Raw genomic sequence first — 11507 nt, forward strand, 5'->3', positions numbered from 1 at the left:
AGGCCTCCCTCCCTGCTTTTCCTCCTAGCCCTGCCTTCCTGGCTGGAGCTGGGCCCTAAGCCAGAATGTGACTCACGGTGGTACTGTGGATCTTCATCTTGAACTTCTCGAAGTAGAGCCAGTCACGAGCCTCCTCAGGGTCCAGATCATGGTAATAATCGCGGGCTGTATAGCCAAAGCTGTGAAAGGCACCCTCTGGGGTCAGCAGCAGGCAGGTAGGGGTCTTCTGGTGGGCCACACCTGGGTCCCCCCCTTCCCATTTCCTGTGGAGGCAGAAGGCTGTCAGTGGGGTCAGCAGTAATCTTCCCTTCATGGGGTTGGGTGCTGGCTCTGGGACCAGCTGTGTGACTTGGGGCAGCTCACTTGGCTTCCCCAGGCTCCATATGTAAAATGGGAATAATAACGGTACCTACCTTTTAGGGTTCTTGTGAATATGGTGCTTGGCATCCACTTAAATCTCCATAAGTGTTGCTCATTGGATCATCTCTATCCATGGAGCCATGGGTCCCATTCGACATCCTCAGCTTCTGCTCCCTCCCATGAAGTACACCATTTGACTTCACCTCCCTGTCCTTTTAACAAGTAGCAGCAAGCCATCATCCATCTGCCTTGTCTGGCCTTCTGATGAGTCTCTCCAGGACCCTGGCAGAGGCCTTCTCCCAGCTGGTTGGTTGCCCTCCTCTAGGCCATGTTCCACATAGCTAAGCTCTATGATCATTCCTGTCTGGCCCACCTCAGCAGCTACAACCCAGCTGACTGCACCTTCAACAGGCCCCCAAAACCTGAGATTCCAAACTTCCCTGTACGCAATCATCATCTGGACCTCCACCCACAACTCACTGCCCAGGTCATTGGCCTGGCAAATCCTTCCTCCCCTTCCTCTGCCTTTTCTGATGCCCTGACTCCTCTAGGCCAAGCTCACCATTGCATCCATTTGGGGGAAGGAACTAGGAATCCAGGAAGAAGGAAGAGCATGTGCAAGTTTACAGAGGTGTCAAAGAGTGGGGAGAACTAGCTATAAAGTTGGCTCAAAGCAGCAATGTTAAGATCAACTAAGGAGTATCAAATGTCATATCAGAATTCTGTCTTGGTCGGTTTTAAGGGAGTGAAGAAGCACGACCACATTTGCCTTTAGAAATATCTTTGGTCCCCATGTAGCAACAGAGTGGAGGAGAGGGAGGGTGGAGAAGAAAAACCAGGGAGGATATTGCAGCCATTCAAGTGAGAGAGGGTGGGGCTGAACTCAGGGGTGCGACTGGGGGAGAGAAGTAGATGGGTATTACAGAGATATCAGGGAGATAGACATGATGGGGCTTGGTGGCTAGTGGGAGTGGGAAGGGCTTGGGAGGAGGCCAGAATGTCCCCCAGTCACTCCTGTGACTATTATCTCCATAGTATCCCTTCACGTGTCCTCAGCCCTAGCAACAGGCCCAGCGTGGCCTCAGCTGTGTGTGCTGACAAGCTGGGATGCCATTCAGCTCCTTGAAAGCTCTAAGGTCCTAGGGCCTTTGTGGCCTCAGATGGATGTGGAGGGAGCAGAGAAAGGGGAAGGACAGTCCACATTCATGCAGGTCAAGTCCCCTGTATCTTTGGGGCGGTGACCCTTGGGGGTCTTTCCATATAGCCTCTCAGGCCCTGGTGAAGCCTGCCGATCCTCCATCCCAGTCTGAGTTGGGAGCTTTGGCATCTTCCACCTACAGGCTACAGTCTCACTAAGATACATTCAAAGGATCAGGGTCTTGAGGCCTGAAGGGAGGTATCAAACAAACGTTTTGTTCAAACAAAACTCAACAAACTTCATCAGAATGGATTTTTTCAAACAGCTCTTTCATGACAACTGTGTGACTTGTCAATTCAGCTAACCTCCCTAGTCCTTCATTTCCTTGTATTTCATTTGAGATGTTGAACCTAGGACTGCCTCTAGGAAGCTACCACATAGAAATTCCAGCACAAGTTTCCAAGGAAGAGTATTCATTGCAACACTTTTTGTAGTGGTGAAAACTTAGAAGGAAAAACTTCCTCAAAACTATCAATAGAAGAATGAATAAATTATGATATATCCGAACTGTGGAATACTATGCAACAATGAAAATAAAATGGTGGCTCTCTCCATATTCACATGAAACATCTACAAAATAGTGCTGAAAGCTTAAAGCAAGTTGTATGTTTTATTTTAAAACCACATATTTGTGCTTACATGTGTGTCCCTATGACTAGCCCAGAAAAAATAATAAAAAATTTAAAATAAAAAATGAAGCCAACATTTTCTTGCAGAGGTCAAAGAGCTGCCCCAACTGGGGCTGAAGGCCCAGACCTGGGTCCCATCCTCCAAACTTTTACCCCAGTAGGGAGCCCAGACTAGGGCTGGAAAGCTTCTGAGAAGACCCCATGTCTCCTTAGTGACAGTACTTCTGGGACTAGGTCTCTCCCAGGGTGTAGGACTCCCTGCAACCCATCTCCCAGCCCAGCCACTCTCACCTCATCATGTGGATGGCCTCAGGGTCACTGGCAAAGCTGAAGGCATAGCCACTGGATGTGGTGCCAAAGTCGATAGCCACTACCACGGAGAAGGGGGCCTGCTGAGGGCCTCGGGCCTCGGGCTTCTGCAAGTGCAAGAGCTAGTCAGGGAGCAGCCAGAGGGCTAGGCTGACTGTACGTCGAAGTCCTCCCCACCCCTGGCTGTGGTCCAGACTAGCCCTGGCCCACGCTACTTACTTCCTGCCTGATTTCTCTCCCCTCCTAAGCTCCAGACTGAGCCCTTGAGATGCTAACTGCTCAGAAAGCCCAAGGCCTCTCAGGTAGCCCCATGAAGTTTTGAGCTCAAGTTCCTACTTCCCTGCCCTTCTGCCTGGGCTGCCTTAGCCCCACCCCCATCTTACATCATTTCCGGCCTGGGCCCAGCTGGAAGCAGTTCTAAAGCACATGGACCTGTGTATATGAGACCCTCCTGCTCTTTGTGGCCACAGTGAAATAGCCCGACTCTGTCCAGGTTTGTGGCAGAGAAGAGAACCCCATGCATGTGCCTCAGAGTGGTCCTTACCTTCTCCCAGGCTAGGCCTGGGCTCCCTGAGAACAAGGGGGTCCCCGGGTTGGATCACTAGGGTGAGGCCACCCTGGGTAGGGTGACTTAGGGAATTTGGGGGTGATGGTTATGTCTTAGATATTTCAAGCTAGCAGTTACCAAACTATTTTTTAGCCATGTGTCTCCTCTTTCCTAGATATATCTTAATAAGGTGGGGCTGTGGTTGACAGGAGGGGAAGCAAGTCTGGGAGGCCCAGTGCTCTGAGGACCTACCAAACTAGTTGCTCAGAAGTACATCTGCCCAGGCAGGCTAGTTGCAATGGTTCCCGGATGTCATCCTGGACGGGGCTCATCTCAGTAAAACTGTCACTCCTATAGTCCAAGGTCACCTAAGGCTAACCCATCTGGGGAGAACATGAGTGTACAGGGGCAGGAGGCATGGTAGTACTCCCAGGCCAGAGCTACGGGCTCTTCTCGACACCAGCGCAACCCTCCCCACCACCCAGGCCCCCCACCACCCCAAGCCCTACCCTAGGCTTACTGGAGACTGTGAGGGTGTGAGAGGGGCAATGCCACAGCTTTCCTGGGTCCTTGGGGAGGCAGGTGGGCTGGGCACTGGAGACCGCTGTGGGCTGGAACCTGCAAAGAGAGAACAAATCACTCTGGTACAATCAGGGTAAGGGGCTGGTCGCTAGGTCCCAGGTGTGGGGGATCCCCATCAGTCACTGCCGGGCCAAGGTGAGCCGTACCCTGCTGGGGAAGAAGGACTAGGGAGGGAAGGTAGGAAGGACAGGACTGAGGTGGAGGTGGGGGATACCTGGGCTCAGGGCCCGTTATCAGTTAGAGGCGACCTATTCCTGAAGGGTGACTCATACTTCACCTAGGGACTCACTGTCTTCCTCAGCACCCATCAGACACGGTGGGGAAGGGGAGAGATTAGAGAAGCATTGTGGGGGTGGGCAGGACTGAGTCCAAAGATAGAAGGGCAGGAGAGAGGGACAGGTGAGCTCCTGGGTGAGGATGAAGAAACCAGAAGAGGTGGGGGAACTACAGACCTGAGTGGGAGGTGGAGCAACTCCTCTCCCCATAATTTCAGCCTCATGTTCTAATCAGGACCTGGGGGAATTGCCTCTCCTACCAACTCTCTGCCCCCAAGGGTCAAGGACAGGCCCAGCCCTGCCCTGAGCAGCCCTGAGCCGAGAGGTGTCTAACCACCGGAGGAAGACAGATTCCAAGCTCCCATCCCCCATAACACGCACAGACCTGAAGCCAGCATTTGTGGGGAGGAGGCCCCCTTGAGACCCTCTCACAGGCCCAGGATGAAGCTGGACGTTTGGTGGAAGGAAGCAGTGCAGCTCCCAGAAGGCAGCTGGCTTGGAGGCTCAGGCAGTTCAGGAGGCAGGAGGGCCTGCCTGGCTGGACATCCCCCAGGTGTGGGCTGGTGGCTCAACACCACCACACTGGGCTTTGCTGAGGCCCCTGTGCGGAGCACTGGGGCTGCCCTGGGATCTGTGTGTGGGGACAGGAGGCTGGCCAGGGAGATTGGTGGGGTCTGGCATTTAGACACACTGGCAAATCAAACAGGCCTGTCTAGCTTTAGGCTGAGCCAGGGCTGGGGCCTCGACTCCCTCAGCCACAGCCATGGGGCCCTGACAAGTCCCAGGCCACCCTGGCCTTGGGTACCCTGGTAACATATGTGAGGGGCGGGGCATGAAGGGGACTCTAGGAAGTGCCTGCACAGGGCTGGCATCTGTCTTGCAGTGCTGGAGGGGCAAGGACATGGTGGTCACACTTCCAGAGGCCCTTTTTCTTAGCCGGCCGGTGCAGGCTTGGGCCAAGCTGCTGTGGCTTGAGCCTGGGAAGGGAGGCAGGAAGGAAGGCCCAGCCCACCAGGTCTTTGTGAGTGGACTTCCTGAGGCGTGTCTGTCCTGCCGCCTGGCCTCCCACCCCTGCACAAAACCCAGAGCCTGCTCCCAGACCAGGCCAGACGTGCATGCACAGAGTTCTGTGCAGATATACACACACCCTCACTTGAGACCCTGTGCCCAGAGACCTGCCCTTAGGCAGACAGGCAGGGACACACACTCAGACTCACATACTACACACACACTCTGCACAAAATACATGCACACCCATACAGCCCTGTGCACACAGGCCTGCCCTGCATACACATACATGTAGACACTTGGGCATCCCGTGAACAGGCTTGCAGAGTGTGCACACGCACACACACACACACTCACATACATACTCCTGTTGCACTAACTGGTCCCGTGCACACACACTCACAGAATGGCTCTCAGGAGCCTCTGCTGAGAGAGGCATATGGACAGCCTAGGGTTTGGTCTGAGTGCTGGGGTGACAGGGGTAATGGGCCTAGATGGAGGTGAGGGGGCAGGTCTTACCAATGTACAGCCCCTGTAGGTCCATCTCCGGAACAGCCAGCATCTTTGCAGGCCCTGTAGCTGTGAACAAGAATGGACAAGCAGAATGGCATTTATTTGCTCCTTTGTTCCCTTACTGAATAATTATCTACTTTCGGCTGGAGTCCATTGAAGCAAGTCCCAGACATCATGTTGCTTGACCTATAAATTCTTTAACATGTCTCTCCAACAGATACGGATTTTTTTTCTTTTTGATAGATACGGATTTTTAAAAGGACACTGCCACAACACCACTATCATGTCCAATAAAATCAACAGTAATTCCTTAATCTCATCCAGTGATCAAGCCCACAGTCCTAGCTTGTCTCAAAAATGTTTTGTTTTTTTTTTTGGCTGCACCACCTGGCTTGCAGAATTTTAGTTCCCCGAGCAGGGACTGAACCAGGGCCTGCTGCAGTGGAAGCATGGAGTCCTAACCACTGGACTGAAGGAAGTCCCTCAGAAATGTCTTTTTTAACAGTTGCTTTGTTGGAACCAGGACGCTCCTAAGTGTTTTCAGGTGCCTATTCTCTGCCAGATGCTGTGGGACATCAGTGACCCAGAGAGACACTGTTCCTGTCCTGGGGGCCCATAGCCTGGTGGAGAAATCATTCATAATCAGATAATCATGTACCTGAATCTAAGATTACAAATGGTGCTATGACGGATATAAGCAGGGCAGAAAGGGTAGCATGGCAAAGCTGGAGAGAGGGGTTGGGCAAGGCTTACCGTGCAGGCAGATCCTGGTGGTCTCAATTTTAAATCTGGTTTTATATGAAGGACAAGAGCAAATCCTGAAGGGTTTGAAGTGGCAAAGTGGAGACAGGCACATGACTAAATCTGTTTTAAAAATCCCACCTGGCTGCATGGAAGTATGGACCGCAGCAGGGCAACATGAAATGGGCCAACAGTGCTCCAGACAACAGATGCTGACTATCTTGAGACATAAGTGCACACATTTAAGTTAGAAGTTAAAATCAACAAGCCTGACAGAAGTTGGCTGGATTGGACATGGGAGATTAGGAAGAAGGTGTTCTTCTTGGACTGACTATCCAAGCAAGGAGATGGATGGTCAGATGGAGAATACTGGAGCAGGGCAAGCTGGCAGGGGGAAAGGGGCAGTGTTCCGGGTGCAGTTTTTGAAACTGCTGAGAAAACAGACCAAGGAGTCAGGTGACATATGACCTAGAGGTCAGGGAGAATTCCGAGGTGGAGATTTGTGTTTGGAGTCATTGACACAGGAGGTTTGGTGGAGAGTAGTGTGGGGGAAGGGAAGGGAGGAGAAGCTCTGAATAAAGGTTGACAGGAGGAAGGTTGGCTGGCCAGGGAGACAGGGATGCCTTCTATGGTTTCATGAAGATCTCGATAAGAGAAGGCCGTGAAGCTAGATCCTTCAGCGATTTTTAGATGAGATGGGGAAACACCAGATTTAATGTTTTAAAGGCCCAGGGCATTTTGGTGGAATGAAGGAGTGGAGTGGGAGTCTGGTAGGCAAGGAGGGAGCAAAGGATGAGAGAACAGAGCTAGCACTTCCGGCTAGTGCAGCTGAGATCAGGAGGTGATGTGCGTATCACCTGGAAGAAAATAAAGTTTGAGGAGGGGAGGACAGGATTTTGTTTTCTAAGATGAGAGGAACTTGAGCTTCTGTCCGCCAGCTCCCAAGAGCTGATTCTGTGCATCTCTTCTCAATTTTGCATTTATTGACATCACATTGATAGTTTGAAATCAGCCATGGTGATTACACCATACAAGTTGGCAAACTGCAAATCAGGTTTTTCTCCCTCTTGGGGAGCAGACTGAAAAACATTTACCAACAAAGGCTGGATGAAGGCCACAGGAGAGATGATGGCAGCTGTATTTATAAGTTGTTTCAATTCATCAGCAAAAACATTGAACGTTTCTTCCAGCCAGGTTCTACAGCTAAGTGCTGGGGAAACACTGCTCAATAAGTGGATTTTCTCAACCAAGGATATTGTATTTGGAGCAGAAACAATCTAGAATAACCAAGAAAAAAAGACTCAGGGGTTGTCATTCTAAGTTGATTCCTTGTCCAAACCATTGTCTGTAATTACCCCAGCTCTTATCTCTGAGCCTGCGATACACTGAGTGCTCTGATACTCAGGGCTGACAAGGGCCTATTAGGCACCTTAAGGACACCTGGCTGGAGTGCATCCTGTTGCCTGTCCATGCCTCAGTGCCCTTTCCTGTAAAACAGATCATGCAGGGGCTTGTGAGGATCAAGTCCAAGGATGGAAGGCGGTTGATAAAAAGGCAGATGTGAACAGTGTTCTTTCCCTTCATGATATGGATTCTGAAGTTTCTCTTGTCAGAATTTTTGGTCTTATTGAGACTTTTATTAGTCATTCTGAGTTCTTTAGAGAAGGAGAGAGGCCCTGAATCAATTTGTGTTAAAAAAGGAGGATCCTGCTGATTCTCTGAGAGGTGGAGGTAGAAGCAGGTGGCAGCCACACAAGCATGCATACATGCCCCATATTTCTTTGGGACATCCTTACCGTGCATACACACCCATTTACCAGAAACATTTAGGGAGAATGCTGATCATGGGACTCAGGACAACCTTCACTCCCAAAAGCTACATCTGGGCAGGGTCTGCAGCTGGAAATGGGGGGAGGTAGAACCCTGCCCCAGGGGTCCACTAATTTCAGACTGGCCATGCTTATGGGTTTGAGAATAATTGAATGGGCCAGTTTGACTTACACAGAAAGTAACCATTTCCTGGCTACAAGAGCAGGCTAAACCCTGGCTCCAGCCTGACCCCTACCCTACCCACAGACAGACACTTAATCCCACCTCCAGTCTGTCCCTTAACCTCACCCATGGACTGACCTATAGCTCTTGGCCTCATATTAACCTCTGATCTTCAGCTTTACCGTGACCCAACAGGCCTGACTGGGGACTAGGACAGGGTGTGGCTGAGTAGGGAGTTGAAACCAGAGATTCCCAACCCACAGAGTTCCTCAGACTACAAAAGCCTAGGACTTTCTGTCCAATGGAGAGAAATCTCCAAGGATCTTTTCCTCAGTTGGGCGTGATGAGGCTGGGTCCTTACGTCCCTTCCCATCCCCCACCAGAGCACTTGGACATGTAGTGTTGCTGGATTTCAGGGCTTCACACATACCCATCTTCTGCCCGTGAAGGCAAAGAGCCCATCCAACTTTACAGCTCACCTCCATACCCCCACAGGCCTTTTCCCTGCACCCTGCCTCTTCTTTCCACTGCTCTCTCTCATCATCCTGCCATTCAGCAAACAAAGAGAAGCCACGGGCATTTTTCCCAAACCAGAGACTGAGCCAACCTGGGCCCAAGGGACAGATCAGAAATGGCACCCAAAGGGCTGCCCCCATCTGTCTCTGGAGAGGCGCCCTCAAGGTGAGGGACCACAGGGAGGCTGTGGGGTGAGGAAACTGCCTTCTCTGGGGCTGTGGCAGGGAGCAACAGAAAAAGCCTCCTGCATCCCCTCCCTGTCCTCCGCTTTTCTTTCCATACATCCTGCCCCACCCCCATGGGTCCCCATCAAGGGAGCAGCCAGTTCATAAACAACCTCTGTCCCCCACAGCCTAGGCCCTAAGCCCCTCCCACCCTCTCCTGCAGTCCCTCATCACCTCTCTTACCTTCTGGGGATCCAGGGCTGCCTTCACTCTCACAGGGAGTCCATATGTTAGAGCTTCCTCCCTCCCCTTCCCTCTCCCCCATACAAGCTAGCTTTGCCTCCTGGCTCCACCGCCCCCACACGGAGCCCAGACCCCACTCCACCTGGACCCCCACGCTGGCCTCACAGAGAGAAACCAGAGGTCCCAGTTCACGAGGCCAGCCCACAGTCTGGCACTGTGGCACCCCAGCCACTCTTGAACTTTTGAGACCATAGGCCCTAGGAACTCCCCCTGCAGGCACCCCCATAGTACACACATATTCAACCCCGGGGTCTCCACCGTCTGGCCTAAGCACCGTGTCCCTCCACAAACTTGCTCCCCTGGAGCAGCCCCCAGCCCCACAGCAGACGCCCCGACATAGAAGTCTCTCGAGCCCCGCTCTGTCCCTCCCCTCCGATCCCCACCCTCACCAGTGTAGGGTCCCAAAGCCCGGATGGGAGCCCTCAGTCGCTGCCCCAGTTGCCTTCCTGAACCCCAGAGCCCTGCTGGAGACAGGGGCTTGCAGCTCTGTCCCAGTCCCGTTCTCCAGGTCAGGAAGTTTGTGGTGGGGTCTCAGCCGCCAGTCCGCAATGAAACCGCAAATCTTGGCGCCCTTCTCTCTAGGAGCCCAGCAGCGCCCTGCCCAGGACTCACCTTTGCCCTCCCGACAGCTCGACCTCTGTCCAGACGCCTGGAAGCTGGGCCCGCAGCCGGTGGGCTGGCCGTGCAGTGCCGCGGCGGCAACAGCCCTCGACGTGCGCCCAGCCCCGGCCCCGTTCTCCGCCCTGCAACGCCCCGACCCCGCTCCCTTCTCCTCCCCCTCCCCCAGGCCGGATGGCCGCGCCGCCCCGCCGCCGGGTGGGCCAGCGCTCCAGCCCAGATGTGCGAGGCCGGGGCGGGGCCGGCAGCGCGGGCCTCCGCCGAGGGGCCCCGCCCGGCTCGAGTCCACAGCCCCTCCCCGCGCCCCTCCTGCGCCTCCCACTTCCCAGCCACCCGGGGGGCCGTGAGGGAAGAAGGTTGAGGAGGCGAGGTAGAGGGTAGAAGAGAGGAATTTCAGAGCCCCACTAGGCCTCCTGCAGCCGGGCTGCGGACGGGCCCTCTGCCCACCTCAAGGCCACCATGGGCCAGCTAGAAGGCCTACCTGCCTAGAGGGAGGGCCCTGCCCCAGACCCTCAGAGCCCCTTCACCCAGACACCTACCCCCACACCACATCCCCACCAAGATCCCTAGCTTGGTCTCCAAGGATCAGAGAAAAGAGGCCAACCTGAGGGTAAGCACAGGCCTTCCAGCCCAGACCGGGCCCTACTTCTGTCCTTGTTGAAGTCTGGGGCAGGGAGGGAAGCATTCTCAGTCTGGGTGCGCCCTCCTAGCGAAGGGAGCACTCAGAACTCATTCTGCTTCGACAAGGAGCACCTAGCCCCTTTCCTGTGAGGGCCCGTGGCCTTCTTTCTAACCTAGCCTTCTGTCCTAGCCCATGCTTTCCTGAGGATCTGGGGACCTGGCCTCCAAATAGAAGACTGACAAAGTGGAGATCTGGGTGTTAGGCCCTTCTAAGGCAGCTAACTTCCCATGCCGCACCCCCCACACCTCCTGGTTCTGGTAGGACCTGGGCCTGACCCATTTCCTTCTGCCCACTGTGTCCCCATAGAGGCTTAAACTGGCATGGGTGGAGTGGGGCCAAGGGTTCCTTCTTAGCTTGTCCATCTGAGCTAGGGGGGCTGGCCTCTTGTTTGTTCCCTCAGCCCCCTCCTCAGAGAAGGCTCCCATAGTTCTTTAGGCATCAGTTGCCACCACCCACCCCAAACCTTGACATGGCCTATTTTCCCTCCCTGGAATATTTTCTTTCCTCCTCTCTGTGCATCTAAAAGGCTCCTCAGCTAAGGTATCATCTCTTCTAAACTTTTGGCCCTTATTGTCAGGGCCACTGCTCTAGAGGGCTCCCTGCAATGAGGTTGGGGGTGAGGGGCGTGCAGCACCAAACAATTTTTGATGTTAGCACTGGGCCAGTAAGCCAGCAAGGTATTCATTCAGCAGCCTCCACTGGCTGCTCCAAATGTGTCTGTAAGAGTGGTGACTGCAGCCATGAAATTAAAAGACGCTTACTCCTTGGAAGGAAAGTTATGACCAACCTAGATAGCATATTCAAAAGCAGAGACATTACTTTGCCAACAAAGGTTCGTCTAGTCAAGGCTATGGTTTTTCCTGTGGTCATGTATGGATGTGAGAGTTGGACTGTGAAGAAGGCTGAGCGCCGAAGAATTGATGCTTTTGAACTGTGGTGTTGGAGAAGACTCTTGAGAGTCCCTTGGACTGCAAGGAGATCCAACCAGTCCATTCTGAAGGAGATCAGCCCTGGGATTTCTTTGGAAGGAATGATGCTAAAGCTGAAACTCCAGTACTTTGGCTACCTCA

General features: G+C 53.4%; 1 protein-coding gene across 4 annotated transcripts in view; it reads right to left on the reverse strand.

Moving 5' to 3' along the window:
* HSPA12B (heat shock protein family A (Hsp70) member 12B) overlaps positions 1 to 9886 on the reverse strand; it is an 18315-nt gene extending 8429 nt beyond the window's left edge. For 2 of the 4 annotated variants that reach the window (XM_055544309.1, XM_055544307.1), the window contains exons 1-5: positions 9750 to 9886; positions 5428 to 5487; positions 3564 to 3661; positions 2479 to 2603; positions 77 to 263 (exon numbers count right to left, since the gene is read on the reverse strand). In XM_055544309.1, the coding sequence (XP_055400284.1) occupies positions 77 to 263; positions 2479 to 2603; positions 3564 to 3661; positions 5428 to 5470 (453 nt within the window). In that variant the 5' untranslated portion in view covers positions 5471 to 5487; positions 9750 to 9886. Of the gene's footprint in view, positions 1 to 76; positions 264 to 2478; positions 2604 to 2715; positions 2886 to 3295; positions 3427 to 3563; positions 3662 to 5427; positions 5488 to 9749 lie in introns of those variants that run through there. The other 2 variants (XM_055544311.1, XM_055544310.1) reach the window with 2 other exon arrangements.
* Between the last annotated feature and the right edge of the window lie 1621 nt (positions 9887 to 11507).

This window comes from Bubalus kerabau, chromosome 13 (assembly GCF_029407905.1).
Source record: "Bubalus kerabau isolate K-KA32 ecotype Philippines breed swamp buffalo chromosome 13, PCC_UOA_SB_1v2, whole genome shotgun sequence".
NCBI lineage: Eukaryota > Metazoa > Chordata > Mammalia > Artiodactyla > Bovidae > Bubalus > Bubalus kerabau.